We start from the raw sequence: 21086 nt of genomic DNA, 5'->3' as shown, positions 1-21086 counted from the left end.
CCAGGTGATCAGATATGGGGATGTGGATGCACCTAACTTTGGAGAGGTGTATGAGTGCATTGACTCTATGCTTGACCAGATGAGGGTTGTTGTGCGAGTGAAGGACCTCTCTCTAGCATTCTACAATGAGCAAGTCCAGCCTATCATTCAGCGTAGATGGGACAAGTTGAACACTCCTTTGCATATGGTTGTCTTTGCCTTGAATCCTAAGTGGTACAAGGCTAGACCGGGTAGAGTGACACTGATTCAGGATGATGAGGTGAAGGCGGGTTTCTTTAGGTGCGTAGAGAAGATGTTTGATTCCAGAGATGCCGACACTCTTAGAGGTTATTCAGATGTGGCAAAGATGGATATAGAAACTATGGCACAGGAGGACCCACTTTTGTGGTGGAATTGTCTTGGCCCGAAATCTTTGACCAACACTCAAGGCATCCGTCTGCTATCCCAGGTTTCCAGTTCTTCGGTTGCTGAGAGGAACTGGTCTACATATAGCTTCATCCACTCTCTTAAGAGGAACAAACTTACCTCTAAGAGAGCAGAGAAGCTTGTGGCTGTACACAGTGCTTTGCATCTCATGGACCGCAAGACACTTGTGTACAAGGAGAGTCCAGCGGCATGATGGGATGTAGAGCCAGAGGAGCCTTCATTGATTGATGAGGATGATCCTACCACTTCAAATGCAGGGCTAGTTGGTGTGAGCTTGAGGGATCTAATCTTTAGGAGTCCAACAGTTCTAGTGAGGAGGAGTTCATAGATGATTAGAGGCCTCCATTAGCTACATTTTGAGTTTTGTCATTTTGTCTTTGACTCTAGTCTCTTTTGTAATGCTATTGCTATTAGTATTTGTATTTGGCTACTCATTGTAAGGATGAATCATGTAATCATCTTTATTATTATAGACTTTGCAATGGCATCAGGTATTCATATTTTCCTTTTTCGATATAATAGAAATCTCCAATTTGACAATTTCATTTGTCAAATTTTATTTAGTAATTAGCAATTAGCATTGAAGAAATCTTGGTATTTAGATTTAGTATTTCAAATTTCCTATAGTTTCATTTGAAATGTAATTCTTATACTGTTATACTGTCATACATCTTTTCAAAAGTAGTTTTTCAAGTACAATATGTATATGTATAACTATATCAGCACCACCACCTCACCACCCCCCCGTCGTTGTCCCCAAACTTAGGCCCTTGGTCCCCCCGTCCCCGAAACCTGTCCCCCCGTCCCCAACGCCCATGGAACACTAGCTTTAACTATTGTAGGGGTGGAATTGCAAGGCCCCCTTGCAATTTCACCCAAATATTAAATTTAACCTTTGTATCCTTGAGTTACATTACAAGAGTTGCTTAAACCTCAGAAGTTAAAGCATGAAATGATGAGAGCTCTGAATTCCATAATTCAAGACGAATAAATGCATGATTTGAAATAACATAAAATGACTTGAAGAGATTAAGGGGATGTCGTTTTGGTGTTACATGGCGAAGTGATGAAAACTATGTGGAGTTGGCTTGGGCTGTGGGTTTGCTTTTCATTATATCAATAGAATTTTATTAAGTTGTTGTTTTATACTATTCAAGTATTTTGGTTGTTACAATATTAAACAATATCAACATCTACAACATCATTAAAACACTTCCCCCAAATTACTCAAATAATCTCACCTCTCTTCAATGTGCATTTTGAAAATTTTACTCCTTCAAGTATGCATTTTCGGATGAGAGGAAGAGAAGAATGTGGAGCTTGATGGAGAATCTTCTAGACCTTTTGGAGATTTTGTATCAGATTTGTTAAGTCTATAGTTGCAGTTTGAATCGGTGATTACTTCTAAGGTACTTTAGGTACCTATGTCTCAAGGTAAGATGGATCTTAACTAGTTGTCTCCCTTGCATATGCTTCACCTGGGTGATATACTTGATCATTCTGCTCGCAAAAAGTTCATTAGGTCACAGATTCAAGGCACAAATTTCATTGATGATGTGGTGAAAGTCCATGAAGGACTTCCAGAAGTAGTTTTCAATGAGAGTTTGTCAAGTGAAATTTAATGATACTTGAATGACTAAAATTTTCAAAATGCACATTGGAGAGGTGAGATTATTTGAGTAATTTGGGGGAAGTGTTTTAATGATGTTGTATATGTTGATATTGTTTAATATTGTAACAACCAAAATACTTCAATGGTAGAAAACAACAACTTAATAAAATTCTACTGAGATAATGAAAAGCAGACCAACGGCCCAAGACAACCCTGCATAGTTTTCATCACTTCACCATGTAATACCAAAATGACATCCCCTTAATCTCTTCAAGTCATTTTATGTTATTTCAAATCATGCATTAAATCATCTTGAATTATGGAATTCGGAGCTCTCATCATTTCATGCTCGAACTCAATAAAAACATCTTCCGCGTTTCTCAAAATGCATCTACAGAGATAATGAAAAGCAACCCGTGCGACTACCATCAAATGGCTATCTATATCCATGAAAGAGAAGGCATCGAGCCAAGAAAACCGACATATCCCGCAAGGTGGTAATGTCCACCGTTACCAAGGAAATGTAAGTCACCATGAACATGGGCTCACTCAACATGCTTGTTGGTGTTGAAATGCAATCCGCCACCAAGGTGTTATCTGCACCACATATGTATTCATAATATTAAGGAACATGTATGTATTCATACACGTACGTCCATGCACATGTGTGAATATATATATGATCCACTAATAAAAATAAATTAAGTAATAAAAGGAAACTCATATAAATATATATATATATATATATATATATATTATATACGTATGTATACACACACACACATATTAAAAGATGCATGAATATATATAAACATAGCTTAACCATGAAAACTTAATGACAGGGGAAACATGATCAACACCAAGATACTACCGCTTAAGAGACACACAAGGCGACAAGGTAAACATAGGTCGACATCAACAACTACAATGGAATAGACACTACTCATCCAAGGTGGCGACGCTCAAAAGAATACATCTTACTTCCCCGACTCAAAGCTCAATGACAATTGTTCTTTTCCAAGGTCTGTGATCCTCTCCTTGATGATACTCTCTCTCCCTCCTGAGGGTGTTGCGATTCCTGCATCCACTCAATTATAAGAAAATCAGTCGGCCACATCTTAAACATATTAACATATTTCATAAATTATTGAAAACAAAATAACTTCATCATTCAATTTCCATTCATAGAAGAAACAAAAGTAATATCATTGATTAATTGAATCAAGTATAATAAATATTTTCCAAAGTCAAGAAAAAGGGATGTAACAAATATGAAATGGATTGGTCAATTAAAATCCAAGGTATGTTGACTTCCTTTGTTAGGAATGATGGATGCGAGGAGCTGGTAGAAGAGGACTCAACAATGACAAAGACTTTCAAGACTAAGGACTTCACAACTCTGGTGTTGCAATGATAACATGAAGGACTCAACAATGCAAATGAAGGGATGAAAGGCTTTACAACATTGCAAGGATATCAAGATCGAGGGTTTCTTCAAGTTGACATCATGAAGAAGACAACCAAAGATGAAAATGCAAGGGCAAAGATCAACACAAAGAGGGATACAACTACAACAATCTTGAATGAAGGAAATCTAAGATCCCAAGAACAAAGTTAGAGACATTCAAGGTATCATTAAGATGATAGTACAACGAGGAAGTAATCTAGGTCAAGGACATTATGCATAAATGATGACAAGAGAAGGATAATGCAAATGTGGATGGAGGATATACTTGCCACGACTACACATAAAGATCAAGAATTGACATCACGAGGACGATGAAAGAGGAAGATGAATGGCAAGGAATGCATCTTGAGCAAATAGTTTTAGAACGGTTAATCAAACTTAGAAGATGATGCAATTTGGGAATACAACCCATCACATTCGTCAAGGATTAGATGATGTTGAGCATCAAGAAATATTGCTTGCGATGGGATATCAAGTCTACAAGGCATGCAAGTAGCTAAGGTGGCACCCATTCATCAACAACCAATCAAGTTATTCCACTTCAACATGTCTAGTTGCATTGAACCTGACTCATCTAGTGAAGGAGCGAGTGACATGTGGCACTAAATTCAATATACCTAACAACATTTCTCATTGGTCCAAATTCAAAGATGGACATTTGTTCAAAATGTTGTAAATATCTCGTTGGTCAAAAAAGAGTTAGTTGTAACCAACCCTAATTAGGGTTTCATGATGTAATCTCGGCCATTGATTCCAAATCAATCTCAACTCTTCTTTGTGATTGGGATCTCTATATAAAGGCTTTGCCTCTTCATTTGTAAGGGTTAATAGTGGATCATTAGGAGTTAAAAGTAGCAAAATAAAAGTAGAGTAGGAGGAGGAAGCACGAAGTTGTTGCCAATGTTGTTGAAATAAATACATGATTTTCATTGAAGATATGGTAGATTCATGTGTTGTGTTTCTATATTATGCATGGTTTCTTGTTACTTCTCAAAGTTAATTAAAGTTCATTGATCATGGTGGATGCATGTAAAGATATTTGATGATTTCTTTGGTTCATACCTTTTACATCTTGTTGATTGCAAGTTGTTTTGCATGGTTAGCTTGAACCTCATTGTTGCAATAGTTTGATTGTGGATGTTCATTTGGATTGCACTGGCATTGGGTATTTAAATGGACGTTTGCAATATAAAAATCATTTATTACCTTTGGAGATCGCATCATTTTTGTGTGGTTGTTATCATGGCAAAGCAAAGCTTGGTTTAAGGAATTTGTCTATCCTAGCATCATCCATTATCATTATTGCCCTTAGGATTAGCATAGATTTCCCAAATCCTTTCCCCTTTTGATATTTCTTTGTTTGAGTAAGTTAGTTTGCAAGTTCTAGCTACAATTCATAAACGTAAGCCCCTTTGTGATACCAGCATATCACATCATTTCATTGAGTCTATCCATGGCAATGTCAAGACCTGACGAAAGAAACCTTGGGGTAGCCTTGATCATATTATTCAGCATATAAGGTTTCCTTGTTCAAGAGATATACTTAGTATTTTACTCTGTGTTCGAAGTGCATAAGAAACACATCAACAAGATAGATGTCGATTAGGAAAAGCTACATATTTTCTATTTTTTTGTCATTTTGTTGTAGTTCTTATATAATATATATGCACATCGATAGTGAAAGTAATTAAAGTTTGTTAATTTGTTTGTCAATTCTACGTGAAATCTCAATTTGAGTAACGTTATGTGTCAAGGTTCTATAATATCTATGACAAATTCTTTATGAATATTTGAAATTTCCTTATAAATTAAAATTTTCCTTTTTTAACTAGCCATCCCCCAAAAATGGCCCCCCAAAATAAACCTCTACCAGAAACAAGTGCCTCTGTCTATTTGATGGCTTCATCCTAAAAACTTGGGCGAGCATAGCTTAAAAGGTCTAAGGGCCTATTTATAGTTACTTTCCCTTAAAGGTTTTGTCTCCTTTTTCCATGTGGGATATACTCTCTTTTAACATAATATTCAGTTAACTAATAGAAAAATAAATATTTTAGATTTTAAATTCTTTTTTATTCAGAGAAAAGTTAAACTGACTAACATAAATGTTAAAACTTAGCTAGTTAGGACAAAAGTCGAGCTGATTGATATGAAATTGTGATATGTTCCATAGGAGCAAAAATCTTTTTGGGAAAAAAATCGGCAAACTAAAAGTATAAGTTTTTTTGACAATATTGGGATTTAAAAGAAAATGTAAAATATTGTAAAACAAGAGACAAAACTACTTGTTTTTGAAATTTAAAGGCATTTCCATAGCATAGAAATATAGAGAGCAAATAAAATAGAGTTTAGCCCATGAATTGTCCAAATGAAAAGTGTCTCAAATAGCAAAATACAATGTAGCATGTATGCTTTGCTAGTAAATGGTTCCTTGGTAAGTTTTGTATGAAGATAAAGTTATTGCTAAGTTAACAATAAAATATTACATTGAATGACACGAACTCTAGTCTTGTTGTATGATGTGAGTGGATGGTAAAATGGTACTAACAACACTACATTCCAAATTATTATTAATATCAAAAGAATGTTTAATCATAGGGATTGCACTATCATAACAAACTTTGAAACCTTCAAAAACTTAGAAAGACTTCAAAACACCTACAATAAACATGTTTATATCCCAAAAGGATAATTAAAAAAAATTATAACCTAGAAATTTTCAAGTAGAAAACTTCAAGGAATATATCATCCAAATAAAAATTTGTCATGCCCCTAAACCAGATCACACCCCCCTATTAATAGTAGATAGAGGAAATAATAACATAACAGGGCCGACTTGATATGAGATGAATAAAATCACATTAAATTGTATTAGGGCCGACGTATTTGAATATATCCTCAAGGCAGACTCCCCTTGAAATAATGTCAAAGGACGTGTATTTAAAGGGTAGATAGTGTGATTCCTCTAGGGAAAAAATCTCATTAATTAATATGGAGCGGCGATAGAGTTAGAAGGAGGAGCAGACGTTAAGAAAGTAGAATAATTTCCAAGGCAGCGATCCATATAATACAAACAATAATTAATGCTAACACTAAATGGTTTGTTAACCCATGATCAGATTCAATAATCAGCTGGAGTGATTAGTTAAGGCAATGACTTTGTATGAGGAGTCACCACTCTTGCAAGAAGGGTATATGTTGGGAAAGAACACAACCTTCCACCCAAACTGAAGGGTATATAAGCCGCACATTGGCCATTTTATGGGAGGAGGAGATTGAACAGGACAAGATCTGATTCAAGGTAGAAGAGAATAAAATATATTAGTCTATTAAGAAGCAGAAAGAGCTGAAGGGGCAGATCAGAACCATAAATATCTGCAAGCAATAAGCAAGCAAGTGAATCAAATAAGAGGAAAGATAGAGGCAGATTGATAGATCAAGGGGATCCAAGCAAACTACCAATCAAGTATGTCAAAGGATAGAACATCGAAGAGGAGAAAATCAAATACAAGTCACCCAATTTAGGCATATAAAAAGCTTAATATTATAACTGTGTTTTTGGTCTCAACCAAGATTTGAGGTTTAGGGCAAAAAACTAGGGCATTTAATAAAAGGGACATTACAAAATAATTGATTAATAAAAATAAAATCGTTTCTCATAATAGGTAAGTCAAATGGGCATGAATTAAGAATTATCAAAGATTCAAGATACAAAACCAAGTACACAAAACTAGTTTAACGAGACTCACCAAAACTCGATGAGCACTAGGCCAGTTAGGCTTGACGAGTTTGGGGGACCCTGACTTGGACTTAGTTGATTCCTTCCTAGACTCATCAAGTCTAGGTGATTCTAGGCCTAAGAATTTGAAATTTTAATTTGAAAAAAAAAAATCACAAAATTTCAATGCTTTTTTTGCTTATGAAATGCCCATCTAGGATTTTTAAAAGTATGAAAATGGTGTGCGTTGCCCCCAAACTCCATGAGAGGCGCTTCCCCTTGACCTCTTTGTGAGTGCTACCCCTTTGACATCTTTGGGGGTGCTACCCCTAGAACCCCACAAGGGGCGTTGTCTCTTGACCTTGCTAGGGGCACTACCCCTAGACTCCCACTAGACCCTAAAGAGAGGCACTACCCTTAGCCTCGTTTTGGTGTTGCTCCCAAACTCCCATCAAACTATAAGTCCAAGCAAGTAATAGGCCAATGATGAATCATGATCACAGAAATCTACATAATACATATTTGCATATTCATAGTCAAAGCCACAATCAAGGATTATCTTGTTTCATATATTGGACAGCTGTATACAAGGACCGCCATAGGCAAAGTTGGCATGCTACAGTCCTTATATTGTTGAATACAAGTTAAGTCATAGTTGGCAAGAAATGCCATTTTCATAATGCAAAATGTATCAATCATGCCTTGTGTAGATAACTGATAGATGAATCCCATCTATTACTATCCTAGTTAAAGTCAAAATAGAACATAACCATTTATCATTTTACTTAACCACTCCTCTTTGTTATAAGCTTGTCAACAAAACATCTAGTATTGAAGGCTTAAAAAAGTTATTATTAAATTCCTCACTTGAGTATACACACTAGTCATTGAGACACAAGCAAATATCATGGCTACATCATCATCCATGACCCATCTTAGATGCCAGTGCATGACTTGTGATGTTGGAATGAGTAATGCAACCTCCTTTGAGCCATAGTCTTGTAATTTTAGTTTTACTATTTGTTTTGATGCCATGGATTTCATATTCCATGAGTTTTGTATACATTTGACAATATTTATATATCTAAGTGCGTTATTTCATAGTCTGCGTTGGATGGGGATTATAGTTCTCGACCTTCAACAACTTGTCCCGTAATAGTGCCTTTATGATCAACATATACTTGTGTATGTGATCAAATTAGCTTCTATTTGATGAACTTATTGTGTCTCTAAGGTTTATTTACTTAAGGATGCATGAAACAAGTTTTAGATCCTTAAAAATCTCTAAATTTCTTGGGTTTATCAATTTGCCAAGTTTTTGTGCCATGTTGGAGTCTAAGTCCAAAATCAGCTTGTTGAGTCTAACACGAGTCCAAGTCTCGTAACTATGCACAAAACACATTTTACGATAGATATGCGTAATATCAAAATAAACATACAAAATCAAAATGACCAAGATTCTGATGTCACAAAGATTGGATATCTTGGTGCAATACAGGGTTACATATATACATCAGGCTGATGTTTTATGCAGCCAAAGGAATTTGTATTACAACTTGAGAGAAGATTAAAAGCTAGGTAAAAAAATGAAACTATAGCAGTGCCATATTCATCAATCAAAGCAATGATATGATAGAGAGCCTAAATTAGCATTAAATTCAAGCCATTTAGCCAGGAATACAAGTTATTTCTTTATAGATAACCGATTTACAAGGCTACCATTGTAGAAAAAGATAGACCATCAACTGTTGTTTGGACCAAATAGCCAATTAATCTTCACAATAACAATTTAGTTGTGCAGAAAATCTAGAATTATGAGGACATTCTATGTAGATAAGAAGTAGACACAAAATTAAACCATGTGAGATAGGGTATTGACACTATTGATAGAAATCCTAGCATCTGAATATAGATAAAATTAAACCATGACAAAGTTGCCACAAAATATGAAGTATTAACAATGAGCTGAAATATCATAATATAACAGCAAAATACTATCTCTTTGGATGGAAGCCCCACCATAATAAAATAGATTTAACATTTTTTATCTTATTCATTTAATCGAAAGATACTTTTGATGTGCACATTGAAAATTGTATTTAAAAGATTTTTCATCTATTTCTATGCATTGGTTAAATTTTGTGTATATACTATTTATATAGCATGAAGTTATAGAACGTATTTGCAGCAGTGATAAAACAAAGAATTGCCTACTGCTGACTCAAATGCGTTGACTCCTGACTCCCTGCAAGTTTGCAATTAGTTGCACCTTATATACGTATTGGCAAGCTCCCTTTGTATTTGAGCCCTAAAAATGTCATGTGATAGAATTATTCATAAATTATTTCACCATTTTGTGGGTTTCGAGCTAAGTTACCAATTTGGGCCCAGGCTTGGGTTTCGGTACAAGAACTCGGTTCGTGGGTTGGGTTTGTCCATACATGTGTGTATATATATTACATGCAAAAATTTAAAATTATAAAACTAAATACATTTAATAGTATGCTACTTCATCATTGATCAATGCCAAATGCCAATTGATAGTTCAAAATTTCAATATTATCATATTATGTCATATGCCATATAATATATATCAATTTATCATATATGTCAAGGTTCACGATTCAAATGAAAATCATTACAATTACAAAATTGACAATCAAAAAAAAATTTTGTCTTCTATCTTCATCAATAATTGAAAGGATCTAGATAAAGATCATCATCATTTGCTTCAAGTTCAAATTCAAAATCATTTGAACCCAACACAGTGCCACTCCCACTTGGTGCATCAAGTGTAGGTATCTCATCATCATCATCCATAGTGACTCTAGCTAGATCGTCAATAGTTGCATCCAAGTTGGTACACTTAGGGGTTACATCCCAATGCTTCATTGACCCATCCTTGTATTGTTGTTCCTTATGTGTTAGAAGATGCAAATTGGAATGAATATAAACCAAGTCTTTTTCTCTTTTTGAAGCCAATTGGTTATGCTTCATTGAGTGGATAAAGGAGTATGTACTCCAATTCCATTCAGCAGTAGAAAAACTTGCAACCAATTGAAATTGGAGAGAAAATCAACAAAACTTAAAAATAAAAAATGCAACATAAATTAAAGAATTTTAAGTGCTAAAGTCTACATTACAAATGTTAGAAATAGAAAGGAAAAAGAACTTAGTGATAGAATCTTGATTGCAAGAGGTTGGAGGAACATATAATCTTGATCATGGGGGTACCGCCATGTAGTAGCATCTAGTTTGGATTGGTCATTAATAACACAAGGACTCTGATTTCTTCTTAAGATTAACAAGCCAAACTCTCTCCTAACACTTTCCACCACTTTAGGATCTGTGAAGAGTCTAGCAAATGCCCAGTTGTACCCAGTAGCAAGTTTAGAATCTCTATATGGTGGAGTTCTCCTTGGCAAAGAAAGTACTTCATTGCTATAGTACCTGGGAGATTATGCATGTGCAAAGAGGTGCAATGGCTTGGTCATCTTGTTCCAACGATGCAATTTTTTTTTCCACCCTTTTGAAAAATATTTCTTTGGGGTCATTCTCTTTTTTTGCTATTATGACTTTGATTTTTTCTATCATGGTGTCCATGCCATCATAGACTTCCCCCAAGCATGTTGTATCTGTATCAGTATACTTGATCATACTCATGATAGGCTCAGTGAAATTCAAGACATATTCCACACGATCCCACCAAGGTCAATGACTTAACCTTCTGGGCTCTTTCTGAATTTGAATGCTTCTAAATACCCCATTGGTTAATAATGACCATGATACTCAATGCCTATTTCACCTTCAAAAGTTGTCTCATCACAATTGTATGTGATGCGAATCGGGTCTCAGCAACCTAGGTTCGTGTAAAAAATAAGTCAATAACACATTAAAAAAAAACTATATACATATTAAACATGGCATAAATAAAATAAAAAAATAAATTAAAATTACCTTAAGCAATTCCAGCTTTGAGAAACTCCTGAAAATGGCTTGTGACATACGGTGGTTTGTCACAAACATTTGGATCTCCTCACCCTCTTGGTATATTTCCTTCACCCAATCTATTTGAGTGCCAATTTTTGCATCACCAAGTTAAGGGAGTGTACGGTGTCCAAAAAATGTGCTCATATCTTTGCTCAACCAAAGCACCTGTAGCCCTACAAACCTTTGTAATGACTTGGACAACATCTCCATGACCCATTATCTCTATGGAATCAAAGAGGATTTTGGAAATGAACTTTGCATCTTTGAGTTGCCCCTCACAATCAATTGCCCTAAAAAACATTGCGCCTTTGGGGGACATTGCAATAACATTTATTAATGGACGATTTTTGCAATCTTTCCATCCATCAAAAACAATAGAAACACCTAGTTCAACCCAAGAATCTCTAATCGGTTTGAGTGATGTCTCTACAAAATTCTTCTCTCTTGCCAATGAGGTGTTGCGCACCTTTTCATACCCGGGACTTGTGAAACTAGAAGGTGCACTATTGATTGCCGCCACCATCCCTCACCAATATGGTGATCTCACCAAGTTGAAAGGAAGACCATTGGCATAGATACAACGTGCAATTTTTTGCTCTGCAATATCTCTTGCTTCCATTTTATATGCCTTGTCCAATGGGCCTCTTTTGCGGGAAAGATTGGGATTTTCTACTTCATCTTGCATAGAGGGTATCTTCAAGAAAGGATGATGGGAGGAATTTACTGGTAGTTGATGATCTTTGGGTAAAGTAATTGGTATTTTGCTTGCAAATGGATTAGCTCTTAGTTTTTCTCTTTTTAGAGCTTGATCAACTTCTTGTTCTCTAATGAATCTTGCTATTTGTGCGATAGACAACCCTTGCCAATTTTGGCCCTTCACACATTTTAATCCCTTTCCTAACAGGGCCACAAAAGTGATGTCTCACTCCATAATACGAGCACCTATAATTGGTTTTACAAAAACTACAAGTCCATTCATATCCCCCACCTCAAAGTTGTTGAAGCATTGTAATATAATTCCATAAAGGACATCCTCAATCAACTTCGAATTTTTGGTTTAGAGTCTCGTAACCCCCACCCATTGAACTCAAACTTGTTGCCATTTTTTGCTATTATAAGAAATTACACATTTTTAAATTAGAAAAAAAGAAAAACAAATGCAAGATTACACAATGTAAAAGCTAATGAAAGTATGGGAAAACATTATAAGAAATAGTAGAACTTGTTTCTCTTTCTCATAAAAAAAAACAAAAAAACTTGAAAAGTCTTAAAACTTAAAAAAATTCGTTAAAAGTCTAGAGAATAGGGTTAAATGCTTACCTTAGATGATTGAATCTCCTTTGTCCAAGCACTCCACGAACAATCTCGTTTGAAAAATAATCACTAGCCCTTCAAAATACCACAATGAAAAAAAGAGGGAATGAAATGAGTATATTTTAGGTTGAAATGATGTTATAGGGGGGTGCATTACGGTTTTATTGAAAGAAAAAGTTTTTTTAAAAAAAAATTTAAGTCACTTTTTAAGTGACTGGGCAGCCTAGCCCAGGTTCGCACTTGGGTTTGCCTGGGTGTGCCCCGGGGGCTCCAAGTTTGTTGTGGGTTGCGTACACGGATCCACAAGGGTGCACCTAGGCTGCACCTGAGTGAACTCGCAGGTGCGAACCTGAACCCAGGTGGACCCAGTCTGAGCATAGTGGGCCAAAACCCACAAACTCGATAACTCAAGTTTTGAGGGTTTCATTGGTTGGCGAGAGATTGATTAAGATTTTAGACATGATTTAAACATGAACAAATTGTCGAAAATTGCATTTAATGGTTTCTTAAAAAGATGGGATTTGGGGGGGAAACATCGCCCATAGGACTGACTTGCAAAAAAAAAGGTATAATCAAGACTTTTTGGAGGTTTTTGCTTCTATGATATCACTAACAAGAGTATAGCTGATGGGTATAAATTATAAAAACTCAATAGCTAACAGAAAATCATACTGAATTGTATAAAATATTATTAACTGAAAAAATAATGTATATATATTTGAAGTGAATTATATCTAATAGCGTAACTGATCTTTCCTGAATTTTAGTTGTTTTTGTAAAGTTATTTCAATTTCAATTAAAGAACAAGTTATGAACTATGTATGCTATAAGTGTATATGAGGAATTATGTTGAAGTCTAATAATTCTGATTGTATCTGCAGGTCTGCAAGAGAGAGATCATTTTATGTTTTCTATGTCTCCTCCAAATGAATTCAATTGGTATATATATCATTTAGGCAACCGGTCAATTGGTGTATTGACCGGTCATGCCTTTTAGGCATGACCGATCAATGCACCCATTGATCGGTGCCTTTGTAATTATACTATTAACACAAGGCTGTTTATCGGTTCAAAACCTCGATAGCATATTGTAATATAATATAATGATTGATCAAGATAATGAATCGGTTCATGTAAACACCGATAATTCAAAATGCACGATGTATGTAATCCAACCGGTGCAGTTGTTAACCACTGTTAATTCCAAATGAAGCGGTGTATGTATTAAGCCCGATAACAAATATGCCCGATGATTAAGCCCGATAACAGATGTGGATCGGTGCCAATAGTTATGCACCCGATAGCAAGTATGTATCGGCTAATAACCCGATAACTTATAGCATTTAATATGCTAAGCAATGTTTGTAAAATCCGATAATCATATGCAATATAAGTTTAGACATGAAGCATGTAAATAACAGAACAAGGAAGGTTAGAAATATCTTATCTTGCATAAGCTACCATGCATTAACACTCCCTCTTAGCTTTGGAAGATAGATAAGGCAACCTGCATCACATTTCCTTTTCATAACTAAGATAATGTCAATCAACAAAAATCATTTATACATGAGAAGTACCATCAAGACATATGATACAAAATAGAAGAACATCACCTGAGTATGTGAAATAAAGTATTATTTTAACATGTGATAAAAGTAAGAGAATCATCACCTGATCATGTGAGAAATCACCAAAACATGTGATTTGTAAGATTCATCAAGATATCATCTAACACGTGATATTAGTATTGCCTAATACGCAATACTTAAGGATAAGTCTATGAGAAAGGTTAGTTTCTCATCATATCCAAGTTGTGATAAGTGCAATAACATTTGTAAATGTTTATCACAACATAGTCATGGCAAATCCATGACTTACCAGAGATCCAATCATGATCAATGGTTGAGATATCACCTACACGTGATATCAGTATTGCCTAACACGCAATACAAGGATAACCATATGAGAAGTGCTTAATTTCTCATTATATCCAAATTGTGATAATGCAATAACATTTGTGTAAATGTTGTATCACAACATGGTCATGGCACATCCATGACTTACCAGTGATCCAACATGATTACTGGTTTGACTATCATAAGATCGTCACCTTATGATGTCTACATACAAGTGTTCAGTATCTGAGAGATCGTCACCTCTTAGATATGAACACAGGTGGCAAGAAGCCAAGAGATAGTCCAGACATGACAAAGAAGTTTACACATTAAACATCTTAAATATATGTAAGTATAGATTACAAAGCAGATTACCTTTCTATCATACCTAAACCCTTTCTGAAGTGATCAACCTTCACTTTGGAAAGTGGTTTGGTCAGAATATCTGCAGTCTGATCTCCTGTACACACATATTCTAACTTTATCACATTCCTGTCAACCATATCTCGTACATAGTGATATGGAATCTCAATATGTTTGGACCTGTCATGAAATACTGGATTTACAAAAAGTTTTATACAGCTTTGATTATCACACTGAATAACTGTAGGTTTCATAGGTTCTCCAAATAATCCCACGAGCAATTTCCTTAGCCATACTGCTTCTTGGGCAGCCATTGAAGCTGCAATATATTCAGCCTTTGTGGAACTCTGAGCTACTGAAGATTGTTTTCTGCTGATCCAGGATATCATGGCTGACCCTAAACTGAAGCAACACCCTGAAGTGCTCTTTCTGTCAGTCACACTGCCAGCCCAATCTGAATCTGTAAATCCATGTAGATCTATGTCAACCTTTTCATATTTAAGACCAAGCTTTAGGGTACCTTGTAGATATCTCATTATATGCTTTACTGCAACCAGGTGTATCTTCTTAGGTTCACACATGAACTGACTTAAGGCATTAACAGCATAGCAGATATTTGGCCTTGTATTTACTAGATACATCAGGGACCCAATCATCTGCCTGTATTGAGTGGGGTCAGTAGGTCTTGATTCTGCTGCTGCTTCTTTAAGTTTATGGAAGTTGGTTTCCATAGGAGAGGTCATGGGTCTGCAGTTTAGCATTCTAAATCTTGTCAATATGTCCAAGGTGTACTTCCCTTGGTTCAGTACAATATTATTAGAATTCTGCCATACTTCCAATCCTAGGAAGTAATGAAGAAGCCCCAAGTCTTTCATATCAAATTCTGTGGATAGATCTTTCTTGCATTGATCTATTAGGTGATTATCTCCTGTAATTAATAAGTCATCAACATATGAAATTAAAATTAACATATCACCTTTATTTCTTTTGAGGTAGAGATTAGGATCTGCATCATTCTTAGAGAAACCCAGCTTTGAGAGGTAGGTGTCAATTCTTTCATACCAAACTCTGGGAGCCTGTTTGAGCCCATAAAGAGCTTTCTTGAGTCTACACACATGAGACTTTGCATCATGAATTTCAAACCCTTCAGGTTGCTCTAAGTAGACTTCTTCCATGATCTCGCCATTTAGGAATGTTGTCTTAACATCCATCTGATGTACCTTCCACCCTTTTGCTGCTGCAATGGCTAGGACAACTCTTACTGATGTGTACCTGGCAACAGGTGCAAATGTTTCTTCGTAATCTATTCCTTCCTTCTGTGAGAACCCTCTAGCTACAAATCTGGCCTTGTGTTTTTCGATACTACCATCTGCAGCATGCTTGATTTTAAACAACCATTTAGAAGACACGATAGACTTCTTGGTTGGCCTAGGAACGATCTCCCAAACATCATTCTTCATAATGGACTGATATTCTTCAGTCATGGCATCTATCCATACTTTATGTTTGAGTGCATCTGAAACATTGTTAGGTTCAGCTTTAGAGAGATCATTCATAAGTGCAACATAGTTGATGAATTTATTAGGCCTCTTGCTTTCCCTGAAGGTTCTTGAAGGAGCAGCGAACTTCTGAGCTTCTGCTATAGTTTTGGTGGCCCATAGTGGTCTTTTCTTGTGATTATCTATAGGTGGGTTTTGTGTTTCACTTATAGTTTCCTCAAGATACTCCCTCTGAAGCTCAGGAGTAGGTTCTTCTTCTAGGTTAGAAGTAGGATTATGAATTTCAGGTTCTATTGTATTTTGAGCCCTTTTGAAGGCTAAATCTTCTTCGAAGATTACATCCCTACTGAGTTCAATATTTCTCTGTCCTTGTACATAGATTCTGTAGGCTTTAGAAGTTTCATTGTATCCTACAAGTATTCCCCTTTTTCCAGAGGGTTCTAGTTTTAGTCTTTTCTCTTTAGGTACATGAATATAGACCGGACACCCAAATATCCTAAGATGGCTGATATCTGGTTTTGTTTTGGTAAAGACTTCCTCAGGAGTTTTATCTTCAAGGTGTGAATGAGGACATCTATTTTGTATGTACACAGCAGTGTTGGTTGCTTCTGCCCAAAGGTTCAAGTTTAGATTTTGATCTAGTATCATGGCTTTGGCAGCTTCTACTATGGTCCTATTTTTCCTTTCAGCTACTCCATTTTGTTGTGGATTATAAGGTATTGATAACTCCCTCTTAATCCCAGAATTTTTACAAAAGTCTTTAAATAGTTCTGATGTGTATTCCCCCCCATTGTCAGTTCTTAAGGTTTTAATTTTGTTTTCAGAGAGATTTTCTGTTAATGTTTTAAACTCTTTGAACCTACTTAGGATCTCTTCTGATTCTTTACATTTCAGAAAGTAGATCCACGTCTTCCTAGAGTAGTCATCAACAAAAATTACATAGTACAAAAATCCCCCTAGCGAGGGTACGGAGTCTACGGACATAGGTCCACATACATCAGAATGAATTAACTCCAAAACTTTGCTAGTTTTCCTAGTACTATTCTGAAATGCATTTTTGGTATTTTTACCTAAGACACACCCTTTGCAAGCCTCTGAATGATATGGCTTCAACTTAGGTAGACCTGTGACAAGGTTTCCCATGGTTGACAAAGCTCTATAATTCAGATGACCTAATCTACTGTGCCATACTTCATTTGCATTAGTTGCTTCATGGATCAATGCTAGATTGGGCTCTGTACATAGCTCATACAAATAACCTTGTCTTCGACCAATGACCTTAGCGTCTTTGATGGAGGATCACTTTGGCCAAGCCAACACCTTGTTTTCCATGAAGGTCACTCTGTATCCTTGATCTTCTAGCGCTGATATGGAGATTAGATTTCTTTTGATGCCTGGAACATATAGTACTTCTTCAAGTCGTAGTGACATGCCTGACTTCAGTTTGATGGTGCAGGTTCCAATTCCTCTGACTGGATGTGAAGAATCGTCTCCGATGGTTACTTCCTCATCATCTTTCTCTATCATGGAGTCTAGTATTTCTCTAAAGCCGGTGATGTGTCTGGATGAACCACTGTCGATCACCCATGAGTTAGATTTGTTTGAAGTATGGCTTGTAAGTGCTGAGTAGAGGACATAGTTCTCGGAGTCATTTTCTTTTCTAGATTTCTTCACTTTTGCAAATGTGGCTTGCTTCCCTTTCTCCGGACAGTTTGCAACATAGTGTCCGAATTTGTCACACCTATAACATTGAACATGTGATAGGTCTTTCTTAGAAGTGTTCTTGCCTTGTTTGGCTTTTCTTTTCTTGAATTGCTTCTTTTTGTACCTTTTATTGATGTTTGTATTTAGGACTTGCAAGTCTTCATCTATATTCTTCTGTTTTATTCCTACTTTGTTCAATCGGGATTCTTCTTGTAGACAGTCATCTCTTAGTCTTTCAAACTTAGGATATTTGGACCTTGCACTGATGCCTTGGACGAATGTGCTCCATTCACTAGGCAACCCATCTAAAGCAATGAGTGTTAGTTCCTTGCCTCGGATCTTGTAGTCCAAAGTTGCAAGTTCATCTTTTAGAACTGATATCCGCATGAAGTAGGCGTTGATTGTCTCCCCTTTGTTCATGGTGATATGATTTATTTCTCGTTTTAGTGCTAGAGTACGACTTGCATTTGATATCTCAGATGTCTTTTCAAGTGCCTTGAACATTTTATAAGCCGTCTCCTGCTTTCTAATGATGGGCATTATATTATTTCTTACCCCATCCACTATTATTTTAATAGCCTTATCATTTCCCTCGATCCATGTGGATTTCTTGGTTTCATCTTCTGGTTGTGCACTTTCAGTTTGGACATATGAATCAACTTTGTTTTCTCTTAAAATCATTTTGATTCTAAACTTCCAAGCTGAAAAATCTTTGCTACCTCCGAGTCTATCTTCGAATCTGATAGCGTTGGCCATTATGGAAATGTGATGTAGTTTGTAACTTAGTCCTTGAATTTTATCAAAATTGAATAGCCTTAGGTTCGATTACCTTGGCTCTGATACCATGTAAAGTTATTTCAATTTCAATTAAAGAACAAGTTATGAACTATGTATGCTATAAGTGTATATGAGGAATTATGTTGAAGTCTAATAATTCTGATTTTATCTGCAGGTCTGAAAGAGAGAGATCATTTTATGTTTTCTATGTCTCCTCCAAATGAATTCAATTGGTATATATATCATTTAGGCAACCGGTCAATTGGTGTATTGACCGGTCATGCCTTTTAGGCATGACCGATCAATGCACCCATTGATCGGTGCCTTTGTAATTATACTATTAACACAAGGCTGTTTATCGGTTCAAAACCTCGATAGCATATTGTAATATAATATAATGATTGATCAAGATAATGAATCGGTTCATGTAAACACCGATAATTCAAAATGCACGATGTATGTAATCCAACCGGTGCAATTGTTAACCACTGTTAATTCCAAATGAAGCGGTGTATGTATTAAGCCCGATAACAAATATGCCCGATGATTAAGCCCGATAACAGATGTGGATCGGTGCCAGTAGTTATGCACCCGATAGCAAGTATGTATCGGCTAATAACCCGATAACTTATAGCATTTAATATGCTAAGCAATGTTTGTAAAATCCGATAATCATATGCAATATAAGTTTAGACATGAAGCATGTAAATAACAGAACAAGGAAGGTTAGAAATATCTTATCTTGCATAAGCTACCATGCATTAACAGTTTTCAGGACCTCCCTGAAGCTTGTCTGACATATTTTCTTAATTTGGATCTTTGTTACATAGACAGGTGGATCCAAAATATTAAGTACATCAAAGAATTTTCACCATTCTTAGAAAGGAAAATGTTTAGTTTTAGTTTTTGCTGACTCATAAGCATATCTAATTTTGTTCTTTTGGGTTGTGTTCAGATATTGGTGGCAAAATTTTGTCGCACAAAACTGCTGGGAATCTCTCAACTTTATTTGATGTTGGGGGAGTTATGGGAGGAATTTTGGCTGGTCATATTTCTGATAGGCTAGAAGCCCGAGCCATCACTGCTGTTATCTTCCTGTATTCTGCAATTCCTGCACTACTTCTTTATAGAATTTATGGAAGCATTTCAATGTATGTCAATATTCCGTTGATGATGGCTGCTGGTTTGTTTGTTAATGGGCCATACTCACTCATTACAACAGCAGTTTCAGCTGATCTGGGTACCCATAACTCATTGAAGGGAAATTCTCGAGCTTTAGCAACTGTGACTGCAATAATTGATGGAACTGGGTCTGTTGGAGCTGCTCTGGGACCACTCTTGACCGGTTACATTTCAGCAAGGGGATGGGATGGCGTATTTATCATGCTTATGCTTGCAACACTATTTGCTGCACTTCTTTTGACGCACCTTGTGGTGGAGGAAATTAAGGACAAATTTCAGAAAAGGCAGGCTCGTAGAGTGGAGAGGGTTGGACAACAAGATATTGCAGGTAATTTTTGGATCTTTTGGATTCCTCATGCTTCATTTTGGTAGATTATTGTTGAGGAACACATTGGTAAATGCTTGAAAATGTCAAATTCTGAGATAGCAAAGGAAAGATAACTTTTTCATAAAATTTTGTCTTGTTGAAATTCCATTGGTAGAGAATTATCATCACAATCAGTAAAGTTTTTTAAGATAGTTAGGTGATTTTCTTAAGCATAGTTATGTTTATAGAGGTATCTAAACATTTGAAGGTTTTTTCTATTTTCTAATCATTGTTGTATTTTTGGGGTTCTGCTGTAGATGTGGGAAATATTCCATAATGCAATCTTGGTAGTGAGCATCTGTGAAAGAGTTAGAAAGACAACAAGTTACAGACTGAACTTGACATGGTTGTGCAGATGGTGAAATGAGACAGCAGTATTGCTTATATTGGTTGCTAACCAGTACTACATTTACTTATTATGACTAGGTTTGGCAATTACCTAGTCATCAGCCAAGACAACTAAATACCTGTCTGTGACACATGAATAAAAGTTGTCCTTGATGGTGTTCCATGATTAAGGATCCTTTTTCTTCTTCCTAAATTCTAGCAACGGGGGTGTATCATCTGTACAGTGGATTGAAGGGGCTTCACGTATAGCTAAATTTTTCATCAATGATATATGAATATCCCCAGAAATGAGATCAGCTGAAAATTTTGTAGCCATGCACTCTATTTCACAAGGATGTAATGTTTCAGTTGTAGCTTGCAACTGCTTTCTTTAAGAGTACAATATTTTTCATCATTTATAAAAGAAAATCATCAAATATTCTTTCA

General features: G+C 35.9%; 1 protein-coding gene across 1 annotated transcript in view; it reads left to right on the top strand.

Moving 5' to 3' along the window:
- The window catches only part of LOC131076525 (putative glycerol-3-phosphate transporter 1), a 45370-nt gene extending 24284 nt beyond the window's left edge, over nucleotides 1-21086 (top strand). Inside the window, exons 2-3 of the mRNA XM_058013764.2 lie at nucleotides 19719-20273; nucleotides 20570-21086. Of these exons, the coding sequence (XP_057869747.2) occupies nucleotides 19719-20273; nucleotides 20570-20589 (575 nt within the window). The 3' untranslated portion in view covers nucleotides 20590-21086. The remainder of the gene's footprint in view (nucleotides 1-19718; nucleotides 20274-20569) is intronic.

This window comes from Cryptomeria japonica, chromosome 3 (genome assembly GCF_030272615.1).
Source record: "Cryptomeria japonica chromosome 3, Sugi_1.0, whole genome shotgun sequence".
NCBI lineage: Eukaryota > Viridiplantae > Streptophyta > Pinopsida > Cupressales > Cupressaceae > Cryptomeria > Cryptomeria japonica.
The sequence above is the reverse complement of the archived record's forward strand: the minus strand, read 5'-3'. Positions and strand labels throughout refer to the sequence as shown.